This window comes from Anarrhichthys ocellatus, unplaced genomic scaffold (genome assembly GCF_004355925.1).
Source record: "Anarrhichthys ocellatus isolate YVR2014 unplaced genomic scaffold, GSC_Weel_1.0 scaffold11, whole genome shotgun sequence".
Classification (NCBI taxonomy): domain Eukaryota; kingdom Metazoa; phylum Chordata; class Actinopteri; order Perciformes; family Anarhichadidae; genus Anarrhichthys; species Anarrhichthys ocellatus.
The window spans coordinates 10,798,062-10,821,841 of NW_022280041.1; the positions used below are offsets into that span (position 1 = coordinate 10,798,062).

The 23,780-nt window shown below is 42.1% G+C and overlaps 1 protein-coding gene across 4 annotated transcripts in view; it reads left to right on the top strand.

Moving 5' to 3' along the window:
* The window catches only part of dock11 (dedicator of cytokinesis 11), a 53,536-nt gene that overhangs the window by 29,223 nt on the left and 533 nt on the right, over window positions 1-23,780 (top strand). For 2 of the 4 annotated variants that reach the window (XM_031851413.1, XM_031851414.1), the window contains 22 exons: window positions 951-1,132; window positions 2,212-2,325; window positions 4,067-4,142; window positions 4,862-4,950; window positions 6,064-6,184; window positions 6,458-6,524; window positions 7,191-7,238; window positions 7,482-7,627; window positions 9,149-9,264; window positions 9,723-9,860; window positions 10,782-10,964; window positions 11,434-11,547; window positions 12,321-12,536; window positions 13,882-13,939; window positions 14,896-15,002; window positions 15,414-15,536; window positions 16,211-16,324; window positions 17,132-17,278; window positions 17,695-17,905; window positions 18,036-18,226; window positions 18,585-18,685; window positions 18,821-18,959. In XM_031851413.1, coding sequence (XP_031707273.1) covers window positions 951-1,132; window positions 2,212-2,325; window positions 4,067-4,142; window positions 4,862-4,950; window positions 6,064-6,184; window positions 6,458-6,524; window positions 7,191-7,238; window positions 7,482-7,627; window positions 9,149-9,264; window positions 9,723-9,860; window positions 10,782-10,964; window positions 11,434-11,547; window positions 12,321-12,536; window positions 13,882-13,939; window positions 14,896-15,002; window positions 15,414-15,536; window positions 16,211-16,324; window positions 17,132-17,278; window positions 17,695-17,905; window positions 18,036-18,226; window positions 18,585-18,685; window positions 18,821-18,959 — 2,801 coding nt within the window. Of the gene's footprint in view, window positions 1-950; window positions 1,133-2,211; window positions 2,326-4,066; window positions 4,143-4,861; window positions 4,951-6,063; window positions 6,185-6,457; window positions 6,525-7,190; window positions 7,239-7,481; window positions 7,628-9,148; window positions 9,265-9,722; window positions 9,861-10,781; window positions 10,965-11,433; window positions 11,548-12,320; window positions 12,537-13,881; window positions 13,940-14,895; window positions 15,003-15,413; window positions 15,537-16,210; window positions 16,325-17,131; window positions 17,279-17,694; window positions 17,906-18,035; window positions 18,227-18,584; window positions 18,686-18,820; window positions 20,547-23,780 lie in introns of all 4 variants that reach the window. The other 2 variants (XM_031851416.1, XR_004212900.1) reach the window with 2 other exon arrangements.

The window sequence follows — 23,780 nt, forward strand, 5'->3', positions numbered from 1 at the left end:
TGTGTGTGTGTGTGTGTGTGTGTGTGTGTGTGTGTGTGTGTGTGTATGTATGTGTGTCTCTCGCTCTCGCTCTCTCTCTCTCTCTGCCTCTCTGTCCTGTCTCTCTCGCTCTCTGTCCTGTCTCTCTGTCTCCGTCATTAGAGAAGATAATTGCTGCAGATGGGAGCTCAGTTCCCAGGCTGCATTGCCTGCTTTGATATTAACACTGCATTATTATGAAATCGTTGTTTGTGGGGGGAAACGGACAACTTCTCATTTCCAATGGCACGGAAATGTACTGCATTATATATTTCCCAATGTAGGCACTGAGAAATATGTGATCTTAAAGGGTAAGTTCATCCCAAAGTCAAAAATACATATTTTCCCACTCACCTTTAGTGCTATTTATCAATCTAGATTGTTTTGGTTTAACTTTAGAGTTATCGGCAAAAGAGATGTCTGCAATATAATGGAACTGGATGACACTCAGCAAACAATCTAGATAAATAGATAGCACAACAGATAGGAGGGTAAATATATATTTTGGATTTTGGGATGAACTGTCCCTTTGATTCCTCCTTCTTTGGTGTGGTGTGGAAATGTTAACGTCTGAATGAATGTGTGCTTTTGTTGAGATTCTGTTGCATATTGCAATGTTGCACTTTAAATGATGCCACAGTAGGACTGAACAATACTGATTATATTGCATGTACTATGTAATATACAATCATAATTATCTAATTTTTAGAGATCTTCTATATAAGAAGATGCCATTAGATTTCTAACAGCATCTTCTTACGAGTTACATCTTCAACAGAAAACACATTTCACAAGACTGGTTATCAGATTTTAGTATTAGGAAACTTCCCACAGTCATGACCTCACAGACGGTGTCCCAACAAGCCATATTTTATCAGCATCAGTTCAGCCTATGCTCGTGTACTGATGCTTCCTGTCCGGCCCAACCACAGAGCAGAGTCTGGAGTTCAGCCTGACAGAAGAGTACTGCCGTAACCACTTCCTGGTGGGCCTGCTGCTGAGAGAAGTGGCTGAGGCCTTGCAGCAGGGGCCCGAGGTCCGACAGCTGGCCGTGAGCGTTCTCAAGAACCTTCTTATTAAGCACGCCATGGACGACCGCTACACAGCGTTCAAGGTGAGGGAGGGCGGGGCAATTCGGTTGAATAAAGAAACAAATAGAAGACTTCCACCCAAAATCCGGCCTCACAGGAAAGTTGGTGCATCTCCACTGGAAATTTCACACGTCCAGTCAGTCCTTATTTGATATTAATGCATTCTGTAGAGTGGTATGTATTTTTGTTATAAGGCCTTTATAGAATCTAGCCTAATTTGGAGGGTTGGTAGGCACTGAAACATAATTCTCACTGTTGGATCATCAAAGTCTGTTTTATTTCTAATGTTCCAAATTATTGGGGACCTGGAAATGTCTATAAAATCTGATTTATCGAGACAATAATTATTCCGTCTCATTCAAAAATAAATTCTACACTCGATCTTGACTCAATCAGCATAAATTCCCTTATCCTGTATGTAGTTGTTTGGTTTAAATAGCAATGAATAGAAATGCTGAATATGAGACTAAATTACCTGCTAAGTCATGCTTGAGTGGTGTCTGTCATTTACAGAAGTTTTAAGATATCCCCAAGAAGTTATGACAAAATCCAACTAACCATCAGACTATGTCATACAGCAAGAGACATAGTAAAAAACAAGATCAAAACAAGTATTATAAATAAGTAATAAAACAGTAAAGAATGTTAACTAAGTAAAAAAATCCACAATAACGAAAATATAACAAGAGATATTGTATATACAGACAGAATAATTGTTTGTAATTGCAGAGTGTATTTATATTGCACATAATAAGATCCTTGTGCAACCTATTTGAATCAGAACCTCAATGTTGGCACGCAAAAAGTTAATGTTTGACACAGGGGACGCTCTTAACTGTGTGTCCATGCCCTTAACAAGATACCAATGTCTGTTATGCAAACCAGCCAGTGTTTAGAGTGCAGGCACTATTGGGAGCAGCTGGGAGCGGTTGGCGATTGAGTAGTTTGTTCAGGGCAGACAACAGCTATGTATTTATTACAAGTGTAGCCATTTTGTCGCGCTCTATAAGTTCACTCATCGGTATTAATACAGATGTGTATTACATATCAGTGCATTTGTTATTAAAAAAAAACCCTCATCTAATCATATTTAATGTTTCAGAATCAGCAGGCCAGGATCTGTTTGCTCTACCTGCCACTCTTTGAGCTGCTCTACCAGAACTTGAAGCAGCTGTCTGCCCAGCCACACAGCTCCAGCCCCGGGCTCGGCCTCAATGTGAGTCCCCTCTGAACCCTGGATTTCCACAGTAGGGTTGCTGAGGTCTTCAACCTACCTTCTACCTTCAACCCTGTTTATTACATGAAGAAACATATAAAGATTCAAGAGGAGCCTTGATTCAAATACCGAGGAGCCTTGAATCATCTGCACATAACGATGAGCCATTTGCTCATCATTTTGTGCTTGAAACGTGATTATTTTCTTAATGTAATAAAGACGTCATTTTAACAGGAGCATATGACTGCGTTGGAAGTCATTTGGGAGGATTCACAGTTACAGTTTCCTGGATTCTGTGTGTGTTTGCACCCTGACTGTTTAGTTGTGATGCAAACTTCAAATGCTATCTGTCAGGAGGGTGAAATAATGGAGTCAGTACTTCTCAACGTATTGTTTATCATGAAGTCTGAGCCTTCCTACAGTTCATTTGAGTGAAACCTGGAGCAGGTGCTCCCTAACGAACAGTATACATTTCAAAAAATAACGTTTTAAGTTGTGTTGTATGAGCTACTTATCCATAGTCAGAGTGGTGCCTACAGTAGATGGAGTTAGGATAAACAGACCGGAGCACCAGCGCGGGAGCAAAGTCATTTATTTTAGACATTTAAAACAGATCTACATCATTCTAAGTGTACGCTGTATTTAGAATGTTTTCACCGCTTTAACTTACCGTCAGACAGTCATTTCTGACGGTGAACAGAAGCCGTTATCTGTGGTGTCGTCAAAGCCACAAGACTCTATTGACGAAGGCAAGGCAACACGAGTTTATTTATATAGCACGTTTCAGCACCAAGGCAATTCAGAACAGTGCAAAAGAAACACATTTACGTAAATACAATTCAAAAACTGTCATTTATGAACCAAGAGAATATGAAACAAATAAGCTAAAATAGAATAAGACAGGTATGAAATAGAGTCAAACAGTGAGAAATGATTTAATAAAAGGCAGCGGCAGTGAAGGTTCCAGCTGACGTGCCGGTTTCTGGTAGTTTGTTCTAGATATATATAAAAACTGAATGCTGCCTCTCCATGTTTAGTTTTGACTCTGGGGACAGAAAGCAGACCTGTCCCAGACCACCTGAGAGGTCTGGATGGTTCATAGCATAGCAGAAGATCACAAATGTACCATTCAGTGTTTAATTAACCAACAGTAGTGTAGGACTCCAGCTACAGCGTTCTGAATCAGCTGCACCTGTCAAATTGTTCAGGGAGACCGTTACAGTAGTCTGCTGAAGATGAATACATGGACTCGTCCTCTCGAGACATAAGTCCCTTAATGGTAGTAATTGTAATTGTCTTAATGTTGCTTTTGAAATTTAGGTCTGAGTCCATGACTACACCTAGATTTCTGGCTTGGTTTGAGGTTTTTAACGTTGCCGACTCAAGTCGAGCACTGACTTGTCAACGTCTCTCCTTGGCTCCAAAAATGACTACCTCAGTTTTGTCTCTGTTTAATTGAACAAACAGTATTTACAACTCAGAACATAGAAGTTGCTGTTCTACCGCTGCCTCGGGCGGTTAGGTTTGTGTGCTACAGATACCCGTCAGACGGCAATGTAAAAGCTGAAATGATTCTAAATATAGCATTCACTTAAGCTGCTGTTGATTTAGTCTAAAATACGTTTTGTAGGTAAAACACTGACTATGGATAAATACCTCATACAAGCCCAATTTAAAAAATCTGATCTATCCCTTCAACGGTAAGCCAGATTTCACTTCTTCCATCCATGTGGCTGTCCAGGGCTCCAGAGATGACCTGATATCAACGGGGTCCACAGACAGCAGGAGAACCAGCACTGCAATTGAGAGAGACCATGGTGAGTTCAGAACCGCGCAGACAGACACTGCCCAGCATATCTGGGCATCTGGTCTCTTCCTGTTTACAGATCATCCATCATCATCACCACACTGGCAACATTTATGTTGCACAGGACTCGGTCCATTAGCGGCACACTCTCCTGCATCATTGCACTTACCCAAGGCTTTCTTATTCTGTGATAATGGAGACATTTTGATTTGTACACTGCATGACATACACTGAGATGTTGTTGTCAAGAAGAAAGTAGCAACCAAGGAAATCCAAAGTGAAACGCTTCAGTGTCGAAGAGTTCTCCGGCAATTTGGTTTTGCATTTCACAAGAAGTCACAAGAGACGGACTGAGGTTAAAGAAGATACAATGACAGTTAGTGTCTCGTATGAGTCCTTCACACACTTCCCAAAATGCATTTCAGTCGATTCTTTTCCCTGGTGACCGAACCACAGTGTGTTGTGGGACTTCTCAAAGCTTCTTAAGAGCCATAGAAGACTTTATATTCCCCTTAATAGATGGTTTATTTAGGATCTGTTTATCAGATATGTTATCAGTAGGAGGTCAAGTATGCAGTGCCTACATTCCTTTCTGAGCTTGAGACGGTATCAGTATCTACCCTAAATGTGCTAATGTCACTGCCAGTGAGCTTGTTAGAATTGAGTCAATGTGTTTACGTTATTGTGCTGCTTTCAGTTGGCATTAAAACTATACTGTGTTGGCTCCAGGTCTGCCAGTTCAGAATGGTCACGTTGTGAGGAGAGAGGACTCCCGATGCTCTCTGTTCATGGACTCGGGAACAGCAGACAGCACTGAGGTGAGAACATTCTACACCAGCAGAACCTCGGCTAAACACAAAGCCCCGGCACAGCCTGACACATCCCCATTAATGCCAAGAAACAACAACGCATTTTATCTTAGCAAACACAAATGATGTTTGTGCTTATTTGCATAAATCCGATCAGAGAGTTTGAAAAATTAGATTTGTTCTGTCGATCCCCTTTTTTTTTTTTTTTTTTTTTTTTTTTTTTTATATAGATAGATATGTACGATTCTTTTAATAAACAATGGGCTAAAGCTCACGCCACTTACACACACTGTTTTGGATCCAAATCTCCACGGTGCATATTCTCATAACAAACAAAATTTTCTCATGAAAATAACACTGAAGAAAACATCTCCGTAATGCTTTTGAAGAGTGTCCTCTCGGTGCTGGCAGTCTCTGAACACATTGCCAACATAGCAAGCCAGGTTTATACTGGAAAACACACGGGCTCATTCATGTTCATGTTCTCTGGTCTGATTCCAGAGCTGAGTGAGCATCCGCTGTTTTGTCATGCACCCAGATGTGGAGTGTAGATGGACTGGAGAAGATTATTTATCGTCTGTGTAAATACGCTCTTTTCAGCCCACCATCTTTGGTTTACGGTCGCTGGTTATTTGAAACAGTCTAATGGTTACAACGTTATGTCACTTCTTGGTCACAACTCGGTTCCCTGAACGTCACCCATCACGTAACCTCACTTGTAAACTCTAGATAGCTTCATGATGTTCAACGCAACTTTTAAAATTATATTTAAAAAACAGAAATATATCGCCTTGCTTGCAGTATCGCAATATATTGTGTCATGATACGTATCTTATTGCCAGAATCTTGCCAATCCACAGCCCTAGTGTGGACCATGTGTAGACATGAGGACTTTTTCCTCTTGCTGGAATAGTTGAATCTATAGTAACGTCCTTAACAATACTCTTTGTTAAAGGATGCAGGCCGGGGAAATCCCATGTGCAGACCAACCTCTGTCTCAAAATACAGTTGTAGGCTGGAAAAAGTTACCAAATATAAAGACTTGTTTGGCTGAGTCAGCGTTTTTTTCTTTCTCCCATGGATTTGAATATCTCATCGTTGAGTGTGTTTGTGTTGTTCCAGCTGCAGAGGCGTGGCTCCACCATGAGCAGCAGCCCCGTGCCTCCCATCGGCAGACTGGGACAGTATGAGATCAAGGGCCTCCTGCTCTCCTTCCTGCACATCGCCAAGACCTTGTCAGAGGGTCAGTGATGATCTGTAACCGCACTGCCCGGTCACTCACCATGCACAGGAAATTACATAAAGTTCTGCTATTTTTGGGGGTAGAGTCTACGCAGAAGCTTGGCTCAGCCGTTGCACAAACAATGAAGTTGTGGATTGACTGATTGTCATCGAGGATGTTTAGTTGATTTAGCTCCACGGGTCCATGTAAAATCCACAGGAACTGCACATTGATTAATGTTGGCTCCAAAAAAAAAACATGCATCAAAGAGTTTGACTTTGTTTTTGTCCACAGACACTCTCATGGCCTACTGGAACAAAGTTGGCCCTCAAGACATCATGAACTTCCTCAGTTTGCTAGAGTGAGTAGTGGTATAAAAATACATAATGGTCTGTTGTAATGCAGTAAATACCCGTGTTTTCTTATGACTAATACTGTTAAAGTCAACAGTCTTTTGTTACTGTCATCACTCTTGGTGACTTGGAAAATGGTAAATTAAAGTGAGCTATCTGCAACCGAATCATTTAAAATGGCAGTAGACATTTTTTTCAGCTAGTCTTAGTGACATTGATTGGAAAAGAGTTGGCAGCACTTCACAGAAAGCACTACATTTAGTTTTTCAAGGCTTTGTGCCATAAATTCTGCCATTTTTCCAGGAGATGGCAGACAGAATAGCATAGTGAAAGCCAGACTAAAGCCAATCTAAATGCTGATAAAGTCATCTCATGTCATTGTTTACTTCATAATGATCAGTCAAAGCTGTCTGTTGCCCCCTTAAAGAAACATGAACGAATGAGTTTACCTTTCACTTTCACTTTTTTATGGCACAAATACCACAAAAGTCTGTGTGTGTTAACAGACGATCGGATAGACACTGTAGTGCTACCTTATTGCTCACGAACCAAAGTCGTATAAAACAAAGACGAAAAGGTTTTTTGAATAAATACCAGGAAGGTTAAAAGTAAACTGAGTAAGACGTTCCCGTTCTCCTGCTGATATTTCTTTATTATTGTCACTGTCCCTGCAGGACCTGTGTGGTTCAGCTCCGGTACATTGGAAAAAGGAACATTGGGCGGTAAGGCTGCAAAACCAACAGCACTGTTGACCTACCTGTCACATAAATCTGAAGCTACGATTACATACTTCCACGATTTCATAGAACTGTTGGTGTGGTTTGGTTAATCATTGCATCACTCATTGTTTCTGATGGGTGATGTGTTCGGTAATGACCTTTTCTTATGTTATGTTCATATAATGGATAAGATAACTGTATCTCTCTCTCTCTCTATTTCTCTCTGTGGGCATTTCATTCATACAGGAGTCAGGAGATATGTGTGCCGAAGCTGTTCTCCTCCGACAGGAAGTCTCAGACGATGCCGGCTATGCGCTGCAACCGAGCCAGCCTCATGCAGACGAAGTTACACCAGTTCAGCACCATGGAAGCCTCCCTCACTCTCAATATAGGTAACCACACACACCAGTTTGTATGCAAAACCTTAGGCCACCTTTAATCTTATTATTCTCAATAATTTATATATAAGAAGGGAACTGATATGTAATTGTAATGTTCTAGAAAGATTCTCAATGAGTTACAAGTGAGTATACGATTTTTTAAATAGGTTTCACTGCTGCCCCGTCCACAGCAGTACATAACTTTGCTCCAGAGCTGGAACTCCATCTACTGTAGGTCATACACTACATATACTGCAAGTGCCTCATACAACCCCACTCCAAAAAAGACAAATTAACATTTACAAATGGAACTCTATTCTGGACATCAACAGATTTGTAGAACCATGTAACTACTATATAATGTCCTGGTTCTTTAAAAAAAAAAACTCTAATATTTCAGTTGGTACTGTAAATATTATGTATACTGTCTCTTTGTTTTGTGTTAAGTTGCATAGTTCTAACCGTAACAGTAAGTAGTCCCCCAGTAATTACTCAAAAAAGTGCAAAAACTGAAAATTTAAGGAAGACCTTTTCAATCTCCTTCTAGTAAACTTACAGTCAAAACACACTTTGAAATGGCAGCTTTTTGGCAGAGCAGCAGTTTCCCAACCACTTTTCCCACAAGTAAACAAGGCTAATAGTTTAGCCCGGACCGACCATAGTCTCAGTGTTGAAACCTGGAAGACAGCCTTGTTTAAACATGGAACAAAGTTTGCACCTGACAGTTGGATTTGGAGAGTCTTAGCGTAGAGACTGCCAGATGAGTTGTTAATGCAAAGTTAATCTCACATACCCAGACTTGTGCTGAACTGTGGTTTGGAGTAAATCAAGCACCAATGTTGGTAGAGACACACACAGTGAGCTGTTGTTATACCCAGATCAAAGAAACTTACACCAAGATACAATAAAATACCATGTTTGTACCTGAACTGACACCAGCCAACGGGCACTTCCTAGATTGATCCTTAACTTATTAAATGTCACCGACAACATTGTGTCAAGCTTAAAGGCCTTTGTGAGCTAAATGTAATGGTTAATGGATGAGGCTTAGCCAGATTAGTGCAACAATGTGTAAAATCCACACTGAAACCTGATGAGAGATGTGTGGTCTGTTGCTGAGGTGAATGGGCAGGATCAACTGCATGTTGACCGATTCTGACACCACCTGAAACCACCAATAGATTTCAGCATTGCATAATTGTTTTGTTCTTTTTACCTTGCTGGAGCCGTTTATGACCCTGGCAAGCTACATGCTAATGTTGTCAAACATGGAAAAAAAAGTTGAATTGTGCAAGATGTTTCGAGTGACTTTTGGTCGCCTGTAAGAGCAAATGAAAGCAGTTATTGAATAATTGAATAATTTGCCTGTAAACTGTGTTCAAATCAGCAATTAAAGAGAGTGCTGATAACTAAAGACAACGTGATAATCGGCAGCCTTTTATACACAGAAGGGGGTAATGGATGTGTTCTTTATCGCAATGTGAGCTCTTACTGTACACTGTGTCGTGATATTATCTTGTGCGTGTGTTCTAGGGACGGGGCCATCAGAAGCAGAGATCCACCATCAGGCTCTGCTGGAGGGCAACATCTCCACTGAGGTCTCTCTCAGTGTCCTGGATGTCCTCTCTCTTTTCACTCAGTGTTTTAAGGTCAGTACACGTGCACACACACACACATTTACTTTGGTCACTTTTTAAGAGTTAAGTTAATTTCATGGACCCTCACCACAACCACTACTTCCTTTACCCTTAAGCTTAGCCGCTGACCCCCAAATCAACTTTTTAGATTTTAATTATTAAAAGATTTTTGTCCCTAATTGCACAAGCCGTTCCCAATTAACTTGTCTTCACTATGAAATGTGTCTCCGAAGGAAGCCTAAGTCAGGAACACCCATACACACTTAACCAAACCTACTTGTTTGAGGATACAGTCATAGTTGAGCTTTTTATACATCAAAGTGTGTGTATGCGTGTGGATACTTGTACTACTCGTGTTGTAGGGACAGAAAAAATATTTCGGTTAAGTTTGGTGTTCTCTGGGGAATAATGTAATTCAATGCAGTGTTCCCCTCTGTGTGCGTGTGTGTGTGTGTGTGTGTGTGTGTCAGACCCAGCTGCTGGACAGCGACGGTCACAACCCCCTGATGAAGAAGGTGTTTGACGTTTACCTGACCTTCCTTAAAGTCGGCCAATCAGAAGCCGCCCTCAGACACGTCTTCGCCGCGCTTAGGGCTTTCATCAACAAGGTACGTCTGCACACGGCGATATTGAAGTCGGCATGACCGAGGCGGGCTCTGTTCAAGAAAAGAAGCTGTGATGCTTTTCGTTGTTTGGGAACAACCGTTTTAGCCACTAGTGAACAACCAGAAGTGATGAATGCTGTCACTTCTTCCATCCTACGTGTCATTGCGGTGGTCGTTCTCTCTCGTTGCACTATTTATAGCATCCAAAAGATGGACTTGACAAAAAAGAGCGGATGCAATGGAATAAACATCAGTTTCCTGTGTTTGTCGTTGTTGCTGCCGCCTTGTTCCCACATTCACATATTGTCTAATTACTCTTAATCCGATTTAGAATTGTTTTTCACACAATTCATTCAGATCTAACGCAACGTGATTTCAGACTCATGAGGGGACATGTCATGTCGAGCCCCAGCTTCCCTAGTGCTATCCTGTGATAGCATCAGCAGTATCACTGTTGGCTGCTTGTGTAATGCGTCAGAGGCGAGCAGCAGCAGAGACTGTTCTGACATGTTGTTGTGTCGGTTACAGTGAGACATTAGAGAGTCATTATGACCCTAACCCAATATTGATTTATAGGAAGACATGATCATTTGTTCACTAAAGTACTTTGATTCTAATGTGTAACTATACCCTTTTTTTATTCTTAACAAATACCATAATAAAAAACAACAACAATTAATTGACCCTGCGAACAAATATTATATTGTGTGTGTAGTAAATGCTGTGTCCATCTATCTTATACCTCTTTACCATTAGAGCTATGTTCAAGTTCCTTCATTACTATGAACACACACAAGTTTATTTTGACTCAATCCCACACACTGAAAATAGTCCTAAACTAGTGCTGCTTCCGTCCCCACATCCTTAAGGTATTTTTCTAATCCCGTCTCTGCCCTTTAACACACTAACTCGTTGTCCCGCCAGTTCCCGTCGGTGCTGTTTAAGGGACGCGTGACGCTGTGCGAGGCTCTGTGCTGCGAGGTGCTCAAGTGCTGCGTCTCCAAGCTGGGATCTCTGAGGGCCGAGGTGTCGGCCCTGCTCTACCTGCTGATGAGAAACAACTACGAGTACACCAAGAGGAAGACCTTCCTACGCACACACCTGCAGGTAGAGTGGAGTGTCTGTGTTAAAGTAGAAAAAGAAACAGAGGATGCGCTTGTCGTCCTCCAAACTGGCCTGACCAGTTTCTGGTCATGCATGTTTAATACTCAGTGAGCCTTATTGTCAACAGTCAACACAGTTTGTGGTCTGTAACAAGGTCTCTCATGATCTCAATACTCTCATGATCGCAATACTTGCATCCGAGTACTTCAGATGCTTTTCATAAGGCCAGTGGAGAATGTTAGGAGAGTGTTTAAACAGACTGCATGCTCAGTTTCCGGCTCCTCTAACACAGCAGCAGAAGGCCATCCAGCTTTCCATTAGCTCTCACTGGACTCTGTCAATATATATACCAAGTGGAGCTGTGTTTACCCTCCTTTCATTCTCCTCTCCTCCTCATCCACTCTAGTTCCCCCTCCTCGGTCCGCTCCTCTCTAACCATCCCCTCACTTTGCTCCTTCTTCTTTTCGTCCAGATCATCATTGCTGTAAGCCAGCTGATCTCCGACGTGGCGCTGACCGGCAGCTCTCGCTTCCAGGAGTCTCTCTCCATCATCAACAACTTTGCGAATAGTGACAAGGCCATGAAGGTACAGTAGAAGTCAACAAGACGAGCGTAGGGAAAACCAGAAACTCTTACAGCTCCAAATCCAATAACTGAGAAAATCAAGAAAATAGAGTGGCTGAAATATTACTATATAAGCCAGTGCTGCGCTATCCAAGTCAAGAGGGGATTCAACCCAACACCTGCAGAAAGCCTCTCTGTGATCCAACTCTCTGTGTGTGTTTCTTCTCTATTTAGACCAGCCACGGCGGTCCCATTTGTAAAAACAAACACGATGTGAGATTAATTGTGTAGCGTGGCAATACGGCTGATGTGGTTTGTTTAGACTGTTCAGTGTTCTAACTGTGTAGAGGTTTGACTGATGTGGGTTTTTCAATTGTGGGGAAACATTGGAAACATCGTACGTCACAATATAAAACAACATTACCAACAATGCGTATTATGAGACGTCTGCATGCGAGTTTGTTGCCCCCCTGCATGCTGGGAAGGCCTCCCTACAAGTAGCTGCAATCGCTTGAGCAGCACAGTAACGCTTTGAGTGATGATTACGGTTTTGGTTGTGTTCTTCATGTTGTCCTTATTTCAAAACAAGAGCGCGCTGCGATTAAAGATAACTTTGTCTGAGACTAACAAATCGGTTTGCCAAACCGCACTCGAAGAATTCAAATTAGTGTGAGAATGAGCAGGATCGTCGTAGCCCGGCAACAACATGCTTTCACATGTCTGTGTCTGTGTTGTGTGTGTGTGTGTATGTTTGTGTGTTTGTTTTGTGTGTTATCTCACCTCACACAAACGCAGTCCACAGCCTTCCCCACTGAAGTAAAGGGCCTGACCAAGCGGATCCGCACCGTGCTGATGGCCACGGCCCAGATGAGGGAGCACGAGAGAGACCCGGAGATGCTGCTGGACCTCCAGTACAGCCTGGCCCGGTCCTACGCCAGCACCCCCGAACTGAGACGAACCTGGCTGGACAGCATGGCCCGAGCACACCTCAAGAACGGAGATTTCTCTGAGGTATCAGCAGGACCACTTTGAATGTGTCGCTTCGTGTCATATGTTCATCCGTCTGTCTCTTCTTTGGTCTTGTTATTGATACCTGTATCCACATAACTCTCTATGGAAGTAATGCGTGCCAACAGGACCGGGTTTCTGTTGTCGCTTTTAGACATGTTTGCATATAATCTTACCTCCTTTCTCTATCACTTACAACTGTACACTGGTGACGTGCACACTGCCACACTCAGAGGCAATACCAAAGCAAATACCTTAAAGAGTGTGTGACCTACAGTACTCTCTAGTCGTACACAGTGAGTCACTCCACTTCAGGTTTCAAAGAAGCATTACTCACTACCTCCAGAAATTCTTTAAAAGTTGTAACACATTAATACATATGTAGTTTTTATAGTTTTACTGCTGCCCTTGGACCTTGTCCCACAATACAGTATGATAACAACCCTGTGTGTTTTGTCAAATTAACACAACTTTTACAAGGGGGACTGATACAGAGGTAAAGCTGAGTAATGAAGCTTTGTACTCTACTGCTACTTTACTGGAATTAGGTTGTCATAACAATGTGATGTTTTACTGAAGGAAGATTATGTTGTCCCACTCCAGAGGAAGGTCAGAGGTCAGGGTTGACACAGAGGTTGAACCTGGGTGGTCCAGTGGACATACTGATGGCTTGAGTTCAGGCGTATTTATTTATTTTACCGGTTTTATTACACACAAAGCTAAGAGGAAAGACAAGATGACAGCGCAGCAACCAGCAAATAAACCTTAGATCTGTTTTATTCTATATTTTTGGTTAATTCCCTTTTTGTTTTGTTTTTATTTTATATTCTGTTGTTTTTGTTTGATATTCTGTTTTATTTTGTTTTTTATGCTTCCTTTTATTTGATCTGATTTTTATTTTTTATACTGTTTGTATTTTTTGTACACACTTTTACAATTCTTGTACAGAAAAAGATCTTTTCACTGTTACTCATTATAAGTAATGTGTAAAATATGCCTTTAGAATACGATACGGGACACTTGGGAATGACTGCATGATTAAGAACTGATGAACCTTTCGCCTGGCGGCTGTCAGGCCTTCGTACATGTTGCTTTTTCACAGTTGACAAGCTGCCATTAAAGATACAAGGTGTGGCTGGTTAGATGTGAGTCACAGGTGAAACACAATAAACCAGTCACCATAGTGATATACTGTATAATGACATTAATGAGTTGCTGACTGCAATCTCACACCTGACTTTGTGCCAGGGTTTTCCTTTTCAGTTTCCTATAGAGCTGCATGTTTACGTCCTTGATCTGCTGTAGGAATATTCTCTAACTCTGCTGGTGTTTGTTGTTGTCTCCACAGGCGGCCATGTGCTACGTTCATGTGGCTGCACTGGTTGCAGAATACCTGTACAGGAAAAGTAAGGCCCTCCCCACATCTACTGTACACACACACACACACACACACACACGCATGCTTTTACCTCCATTTGTGGTTTACACTTATACTGTAATTAAACACCAAGCAATGTGTGCAGCATTAATAAAAGTCCCAGTTGGTTGAACCATCAAGAAAAACAATAGTTTGCTGAGGAAGCACCTAAGAAAAATATTTGCCTATGTCAAAGAGCCACCACAATGAAGTTACTGTCTTAAAGGGACAGTTCACCCCCAAAAATACATATTTTTCCTCTTGCCTAGAGTGCTTTCAATCAATCTAGATTCATGGATTTTGGGGGGAACTGTCCCTTTAACCGACACCGTGAGGACGTGACTAACTACACACACCTAACCTTCACCAGGAAACACGCTCACTCTTTATAGAGCTTTGTGGTTCACCCAGAAGATTTGCCTGCACAGGTGATAAAAGACATGCCAGTTTGGTCAGGGACTTTTGTTGGATACAGCATGCAAACATTCCTCAGACCCGCCACACCAGCACAGTGACATCTAGTAAAAACAAAGTAAATGGCTCTCGTGTTTGAGGAATGTCAACAGACATTTTATGAGGTGCGCAGCATCAGTTGGTTGCCTGCTACTCTCTCAAAAAATGTGTTTGGCATCTAGACCAGAGGCAGCAGTGTCTCTGCTTTTATTATGTGATTCATTATGAGCTAGTCTCGTAACTACCAAGTTATATTCTATTTTTCTCTGTGAGGTGTGTCTCTACAAACCACAAATAGGCCACGGTGACTGTATGTTTTGTCATGACTCATACAGATTGCCATTTGGATTTTCATTGTTTTAGGGCCAGTTGCTGTGATGTTGCAACCTCATAACTTACATACATGAAATACCGTGTGTAGCAGATCATTTCCTTCAGGACATCTCTGTGAACCAGTTGTTTTTTTTTTACCTTGTCTTTGCTGCTCACTAGAGTTGTTCCCCAGTGGCCTTGCCGCTTTTAAGAAGATTACCTTGAATATTGAAGAGGAAGCTGCCATGAGGGAAGACACCGGAATGCAAGATGTCTATTACACTGAGGTGCACAGGAAGTGGTTTCTTGCATACGACATTGTGAAGTGACTTCAGCAATAGTTGGTCAATCCAGATCCCCTGATTTTACCTCACAGACAGCAACTGGCTTGGTTGTCATTAATTTCTACATTTTCCTCCCAACTAGGGGCTGGTATCTAAACTCAACCCTTTAATGTGGTAGTGATAAAAATAATGTGTACGTAGCACCGAGCTCCAATGTCCGGTCAGATTCATAATTGTGTTATATTTAATCACATAAATAAAGTTAAAAGAAATGCATCATTTTGCTATCGGTATTGTATTTCAATAACACCCAGGTTTAAAATCATAACTAATTCATATTTTATTTGTTTGATCTGATGGTACTGTTAATGTGGATAAAAAGAGATCAGTTTTCACTTTTCAAACCTTTTTTAGGAAGTCCTGGTGGAACACCTCGAGGTCTGCGTGGAGGCACTGTGGAAAGCCGAACGCTATGAGCTCATCACGCACATCGCCAAACTCATCATCCCCACCTACGAGAAGCGCCTCGAGTATGAGGTACAGATATCAGGATGAACATAAACATGCAGCCACTGTTTCTTGCCTGTCCTTGCAAAGTGATCCATCCGTGTCCTCGTGCTTGTGAAGGCCACGTTTGCACACCTATGTAAGGACTTTGGTCTGTAGAAACATTTTCTTCATATAAATACGGGTGTGTAGAGTTTACCTTATTAATTTTCCACTCTTTATTAAACTCCCGGGCTTCTTAGACCTGTTGACTTGCACTCACAGGATTGTTGGCGTCTCAGAAGTAACGTAACCTCGTACTCAACATGCAACCAGTGTGACCATTCTAACTACATTTAATGGGACTCTCTCACTCCTTGAGAAGACAACTTGGTTGTTATCGAGTGCTTTAAATAGCTCTTCCTTGCTGCTCTTGTAAACAACATCCGGGCGGGGAAAGGTCGGGTTCACAGGGGCCGTGAGCCTCCCAACACCCATCCTGGAGGAGAAACGAGGTCGCCAGTCTGTAATGGCGCCTATAGACATATACTTGTCTAACGTGAACGGAGAAAATGTCTTTAATTTTTGTTTCTTTGTTTGATGGGATGTTGCATAACTCCAATGCATGTGAATGTTCCTGCAGGCACGGCTCAGTTATTTCAAGAAAAACAACAATCAGAAAATAGACCAACTCTGATGCCATACGTCTTATTTGTTTTTCCCAGAAACTAAGTCGACTGTACGACACTCTGCACAGAGCCTACAACAAGATAATGGAGGTGATACAATCAGGACGCAGGCTGCTCGGGACGTACTTCAGGGTGGCTTTTTACGGACAGGTGAGGTGCACACAAAAGGGCTAGGTAAATTTGAATGTAGATCCAATAGTCTCATATTATGTCAGAACTAAAAGTAAGAGTGAACTCCCACCTTCGCCAGAAAGCTTTTGAAATATGGTGTAGAGGATAAAGTTGAAGTAAAAGTAGACATAATGTGGCTCTGTATCAATTTTTTTGTTTTTTTTGGTGGAGTCAGGCAAGTTATTCCAGTTAAAGCCATGCAAATACAAAGCAAGATGTTCAGTAAGACTTGTATCTGTTTGTTGTGATTGCATAAGCATGTTTTAAAACCCTTTGTTGGATATGTTATGGAAATATGCCATAAGTATAAGTGAAATGATTAGAGGGACAGAACTGTGATTAGAAAAAATGTTTTGAAACTGAGTGCAACACTGTAACTCACCATGCAAAGGTTGCATTTAGAGCAATGTGTGATAGCACATTAACCAGCAGGTTCAAGACTGGATGTAATAAAGTTGTGTAACTGCAGGGACGTTAGAAGTCAGCAGACACTTTCAGGATATGTGACATGCAAATGTGTTACACAAGTTAGGCTAAATATGGTGAATGTGTTGCATTTTTCTTGTGCAGAAGGCAAAAACAACAGAAAAAAGGCAGAATCACGCTATCTTTTTAATGGTTTTGACACTTTAAGTTATTTTGTATTGAAAACGCAGAGGAAAAAATAACATTTTAGGACTCATTACTGAACTAAATGCGTCGTTTTGATGCATGTTACTTCCAGAAGGCTTCCAACGGACTGTCTGTCGTTATATTTAGTGAGTGAACGTGTGTGTTTTTGTGCAGGGCTTCTTCGAGGAGGAGGACGGGAAGGAGTACATTTACAAAGAGCCCAAACTCACTGGCCTGTCCGAAATCTCTCAGCGGCTGCTGTCACTCTACGGGGAAAAGTTTGGGCCGGAAAACGTCAAGATCATTCAGGACTCAAACAAGGTGCATTAGAGAAATGGAGGATGGAGACGTTGGGAGTAAATAGCCTTGATGAGAATGATTGAAACGCAGTCAGGGATGAAAATCGCAGCTCCGCTCTTGTGTTTATTTAGAAAATGTCATTTGTTCAACAATAATGTGGGAAATGTTCAGTTTCCTCACAATGGAGTCATCAGGAAGTCTCGGTTGACAAGCTGCAAATTGATTTATTTCACTGCTTTTGATGTGAGTCAGTAGAGGGTGAAGTAGAAGAAGCAATGTGTGTTTTGGCCTCAAGTCTTTGAACAAGAGGAATGTTACCTTTGGATGACATTTATACTATTACTCACCATTTGACAAGAGCCTCACTTATCTCATCTGTCTCTAAAATGTAGTGCTTTTGCAATTCTATTTCATTAAAGGTGTTTGCTTTCCCACAGGTAAACCCCAAAGACCTGGACGCCAAGTTCGCCTACGTCCAGGTGACGTTCGTCAAGTCGTACTTTGAGGAGAAGGAGGCACCGGAGAAGAAGACAGACTTTGAGAAGTGCCACAACATCAACCGCTTCGTGTTCGAGACGCCGTACACGCTGTCGGGCAAAAAACACGGCGGGGTGGAGGAGCAGTGCAAGAGGAGGAGCGTGCTCACAAGTACATGACTTTCTTTTCTGTGTCGTCTCTTAACAAATGTGTAAACGCATCGAACATACATTTTCTTGCATTTTGTCACAATGGGCATATGCTAGAGCCAACCAGTTTTGCCTGCCCGCTTTATCTCCAGCTGCCAACACCTTCCCGTACGTGAAGAAGCGTGTGGAGGTGCTGGGGGAGAAGCAGGTGGAGCTCAAGCCGGTGGAAGTGGCCATCGATGAGATGAAGGCGCGAACGGCAGAGCTGACCAAACTCTGCTCCAGCCAGGAGGTGGACATGATCCAACTGCAGCTCAAACTGCAGGGCTGCGTCTCTGTGCAGGTAAAGGTCCCCGTCACTCAGAGGCACAGCGAAGTGAAAGATCAAATATAGTGATAACGATAATAACTGCTGCATGGTAAACATTTGATTGTTTTCTCTCAATTGGCTTTTGAAGTCTTCCATAACAAATCACCCACTTTTAGAACAGTCTAAATGAAATAACTAGTCTAACTTGTCAAACTTGGCCAGACATCTAATAAACTAAACATGAACTAGACATGGACTCTGGTTATTGTGCAAAGCTGGGCTGGGATCAGTATTTGAGTGACGCGCACAAATGTTGCGTGCCAACTGTAATCTGGGTGCAGATCAGTGATGTACGGGAATGCTTAACACTCCCTGGCATGTTTTGTTGTAGGTGAATGCGGGTCCAATGGCCTATGCCAGAGCATTCTTGGATGACAGCAAATCCAACCAGTCTGCCATCAAGAAAGTGAAAGATCTTAAGGACATTTTCAGGTACTGTTGGATTTATTCAGTTTATTTCTTGTGTTGTTACTTCTTCCTCATTTCTGGTAAACAATTATGAGGGATTTGATAAGTAGTCATTTGAGTTTGTTATTAAGTTTGTCATCTTACTTTTGATGATTGCAGGCGTTTTGTTCAGGCTTGCAGTATAGCTCTGGACATAAATGAGCGTCTTATCAAAGAGGACCAGTTTGAGTACCATGAGGGCCTGAAGGCCAACTTCAAAGACATGGTAAAGGAGCTATCCGACATCATCCACGAGCAGGTACTCTCGCCTTTTCTGGGGGACTTCTTTCTACCGTTACACCCCTGTTACACAAACGCTTAGCTCTGCTTTCATGTGCAGTTGGTCACAAAGTCTGCTGCAGTGGTCTGGAAATCAAACACGGGCCTCCTGTGTGGCCACTCAACTGTTATCACTATAAAACCATTTTCCTGCTTAATTTCAAAAAACAGTATTTTATTCACTGGAGAATGCTGGATGTGTTGAGTCATTTGTTGTGATGCTACAGTACGTTGTGGTTAGGGGGCTAATAGTCACTGTGCGCGCATGTAATCATGTCATATTCAGTTAATCCATACTGCTCACAGGGTTACAAAATGACATTTAGAAAATTCAACAGCAACATAAACGTCCCTGCTGCTCTACGTAATCCTCAGACCTTACTATAAAACAGGTATCATTGGATCTACTTGAATATTTAAATATCTCAAAATCTGGACAAATACAACCAGAACCTTCTGTATAGATAGAAGCGAATCCTTCAAAGGTGCTGAATTCCAAATTCAGAGCATTTCTATGATTGAGGGATTGCCTCCACACAGCTCTCAACATGGCTAGACTGAGCCGGCGGCTAGCCGCTAACAGTGCGAACAACAGCAGCAGTGCTGACAGAGCACACAGTGTTTACCTGAGGGGCAACCGGAGGGTGGGGCACGCTCACTGGGACTCGCAAGCACTAGAAGCATGCGCTTTTTTCTGGTATATTAAAGATCAGAATTTAAAATGCAACACCTTTAAGATGATATGTAAAGTCACTATAGGGACAATCACCACAGTTAAAAGCTTTTACTGTTGCATTCTACTCAGCCAGGCTCCATGTTAAAGGCATGCTAATGAGATTATCGTCCACTGAGCCTCGTGTGGAATCAGCAACATGCAAACAATGGAAACTGTGACAAATTAAACTGCACATACACATGAACCAGCATTAACTTTTTTTAATTCTGGTCTCCATCACCATGGTTTCTCCATCCACAACTACACACACAAAGTCAATTTGTTTTCAACACGGGCAGAGAAAGAGCCATTATCACCGCACCAACCCTGCTGGTTGCGTTTCATGAAAGCAGGTCTGATTTCATAAACACGTTGGCCTCACGTTTCCAGAAGCTTCCAGCGGCGTTAATGTGGTTGCGGCTGTCAAAAATAGACCGACTCGCTGATGAGACTTGGAGTGAGTCATAATGAGTTGCGGGAGCTGTTTAACATCCTGGAATAAAAGAAAACTGATTTCCTGGAAAGAATCACTCCCATCATCATGCACTCATCTGCTCTTAAAATCCTTGTCAATAGAATTGAGCTGATTCTCCTCATGTATGTGTGTGTGTGTGTGTGTGTGTGTGTGTGTGTGTGTGTGTGTGTGCAAAATAATATCATGTGGCAGTCATTTTACAGAGAGGGAATTGACAATGTTTACTTTGTCCTCTTCCCATCAGTGCAATGTGTTGTGGTTGTATTGTAGCAGTGTTGTTCTGCCTGCTGACATTTGATATCACTTTAGCTGCTCTGAACTAACTGGTCTGCCTCTTTCTCTCCATTGTGCTGGCCATTAGCTTTAAGGAAAAACAGGTAATGTGATCACGAGGTGTGTTAAAGCTCCATCTGTCTTTTTGTCCTTTTTGAAACCTATTACTTCTCAATGTGCACCTTCTTAGTTCATTCCTTCAAATGGTAATCTAAATACATACATTCATCTGGATACAAAAAATAATAACGCAGCAGTCAAAATGGGGAGTCTGCAGAAATGGGTGATTAATTACTCGAGGCCTTGATTACAAACGAGTGAGAATAAAAGAGAATAAATATTCAGCAATTTAAAATGCTTTGAAAAAGAACAAAGCATTCAGAGGATGAGAATCCTTCGACGAGCTCCGACACATGATTGTGGCCGAACGCCGGCACCACATGTGCTGTTGATAACGATGCAAATTACATACAGTAGGTACGGAAAGTATTCAGACCCCTTTAAATTTTTCACTCCGTTTCATTGCAGCCATTTGCTAAAATCAAAAAAGTTCATTTTATTTCTCATTAATGTACACTCAGCACCCCATCTTGACAGAAAAAACAGAAATGTAGACATTTTTGCAAATTTATTTTTAAAAAAAAACTGAAATATCACATGGTCATAAGTATTCAGACCCTTTGCTCAGTATTGAGTAGAAGCACCCTTTTGAGCTAGTACAGCCATGAGTCTTCTTGGGAATGATGAAACAACCTTTTCACACCTGGATTTGGGGATCCTCTGCCATTCTTCCTTGCAGATCCTCTCCAGTTCCGTCAGGTTGGATGGTGAACGTTGGTGGACAGACATTTTCAGGTCTCTCCAGAGATGCTCAATTGGGTTTAGGTCAGGGCTCTGGCTGGGCCAGTCAAGAATAGTCAGAGTTGTTCTGAAGCCACTCCTTTGTTATTTTAGCTGTGTGCTTGGGGTCATTGTCTTGTTGGAAGGTGAACCTTCGGCCCAGTCTGAGGTCCAGAGCACTCTGGAAGAGGTTTTCTTCCAGGATATCTCTGTACTTGGCCGCATTCGTCTTTCCTTCAATTGCAACCAGTCGTCCTGTCCCTGCAGCTGAAAAACACCCCCATAGCATGATGCTGCCACCACCATGTTTCACTGTTGGGATTGTATTGGGCAGGTGATGAGCAGTGCCTGGTTTTCTCCACACATACCGCTTAGAATTAACGCCAAAAAGTTCAATCTTGGTCTCATCAGACCAGAGAATCTTATTTCTCATAATCTGGGAGTCCTTCATGTGTTTTTTGGCAAACTCTATGCGGGCTTTCATATGTCTTGCACTGAGGAGAGGCTTCCGTCGGGCCACTCTGCCATAAAGCCCCGACTGGTGGAGGGCTGCAGTGATAGTTGACTTTGTGGAACTTTCTCCCATCTCCCTACTGCATCTCTGGAGCTCAGCCACAGTGATCTTTGGGTTCTTCTTTACCTCTCTCACCAAGGCTCTTCTTCCACGATTGCTCAGTTTGGCTGGACGGCCAGGTCTAGGAAGAGTTCTGGTCGTCCCAAACTTCTTCCATTTAAGGATTATGGAGGCCACTGTGCTCGTAGGAACCTTGAGTGCTGCAGAAATTCTTTTGTAACCTTGGCCAGATCTGTGCCTTGCCACAATTCTGTCTCTGAGCTCCTTGGGCAGTTCCTTCGACCTCATGATTCTCATTTGCTCTGACATGTACTGTGAGCTGTAAGGTCTTATATAGACAGGTGTGTGCCTTTCCTAATCAAGTCCAATCAATTTAATTAAACACAGCTGGACTCCAATGAAGGAGTAGAACCATCTCAAGGAGGATCAGAAGAAATGGACAGCATGTGAGTTAAATATGAGTGTCACAGCAAAGGGTCTGAATACTTATGACCATGTGATATTTCAGTTTTTCTTTTTTAATAAATTTGCAAAAATTTCTACATTTCTGTCAAGATGGGGTGCTGAGTGTACATTAATTAGAAATAAAATGAACTTTTTTGATTTTAGCAAATGGCTGCAATGAAACAGAGTGAAAAATTTAAAGGGGTCTGAATACTTTCCGTACCTACTGTATGCCGCTAATCAAATGATGTTTATTTGCATGGCCGCCGCATGTAAAACCTACATCCTGGTGATAGAGCTGCTGCTCTGAGTGTAACCTCAGTTATTCCAAAACAAACTAGGGCGGCCGCCTTCTGTCAAGTCATGCAGGTGTGGTCGCCAAATCTCTCTCTTCTGGAGCGTAGAAGAAGAAGAATTGTAAAACTGAAAGAACCAAATGTTCCGTATAGATCGGAGGTAGAACGTATTGATCCGTTTAAATTGGCAGCGGATTAAATGCAGGATGTCGCTGTCCCACCACAAGTCAGCCATAAACTGAAGCGGGCTCATCAACTGAACAGCCGATGATGAAACAGTTGAATCATGTATCTTATGAATATCCTGGATAAAACCACATGTAAACAGAGTGAGGAGTAACATGATGGAAACCAAGCTTGACCGGTCTCGCAGAAGTTGACTTTGAGGGCTTGGCAGGGTTTTCATGTAAATCACATCTATGGCGAGCTGTAGCAGACTCAACCGTCATTTGTTTAAGCTCCGACATGGCACGGATAAATGCCTGTCAGTTTGAAGCAGTGTGCTTTTACAGTTGTTGCAAATTGTTGTATTAAAGTACATGAGTGTACTTTAAGGACAGGGTCAGTAATCTTCTTTAAAAACAACAAAGGTCCTGAAGGGGCGGGTGCTGCTAGCTGCTTGCATTGGAAAAGAGAAGGCAGCACTGGGCCGGGTTTTTAGGCTGGATGACTTTTAGAAATGTAGCATATTCTTACTAGTTTCTCAAGATTACCAACCGTGCATTTAATGCATATAAGACAGTGGTCATCTTCATCACTAGTAACCTGCTTCCTGGCACAACTTCACCTACATGGAGAAAGGTACAAAACATCTAAAAACTCCAGCAACACTTAATAGCATAAAGAAACACTTGTATTGTGAGACAGATGCGTTTTTAAATGTTGCCTTTGATGTGAGATGAGGATGAAGTTGGATGTTAAAAGTGTCGGCGTGAGCCAGATCAGATAGTTCTGACCTACCTAGTTTCAATAGCTGTCCCGCCATCAAGTGAAAGTGCCGACTTCTTAAAGAGGCGCGACGACATGAATTCAATAAAACAAGACATACAGATGTGATTCACTTTGTAGACTTTTACATGTACTGCTCTAAAACACAATGTCTATAAGCACATTGTAACCCCAGATTTATTCATCCATTCAAACAGAACGATGATCAAAAGAATGAAGTGAAGCAACATGCAAAG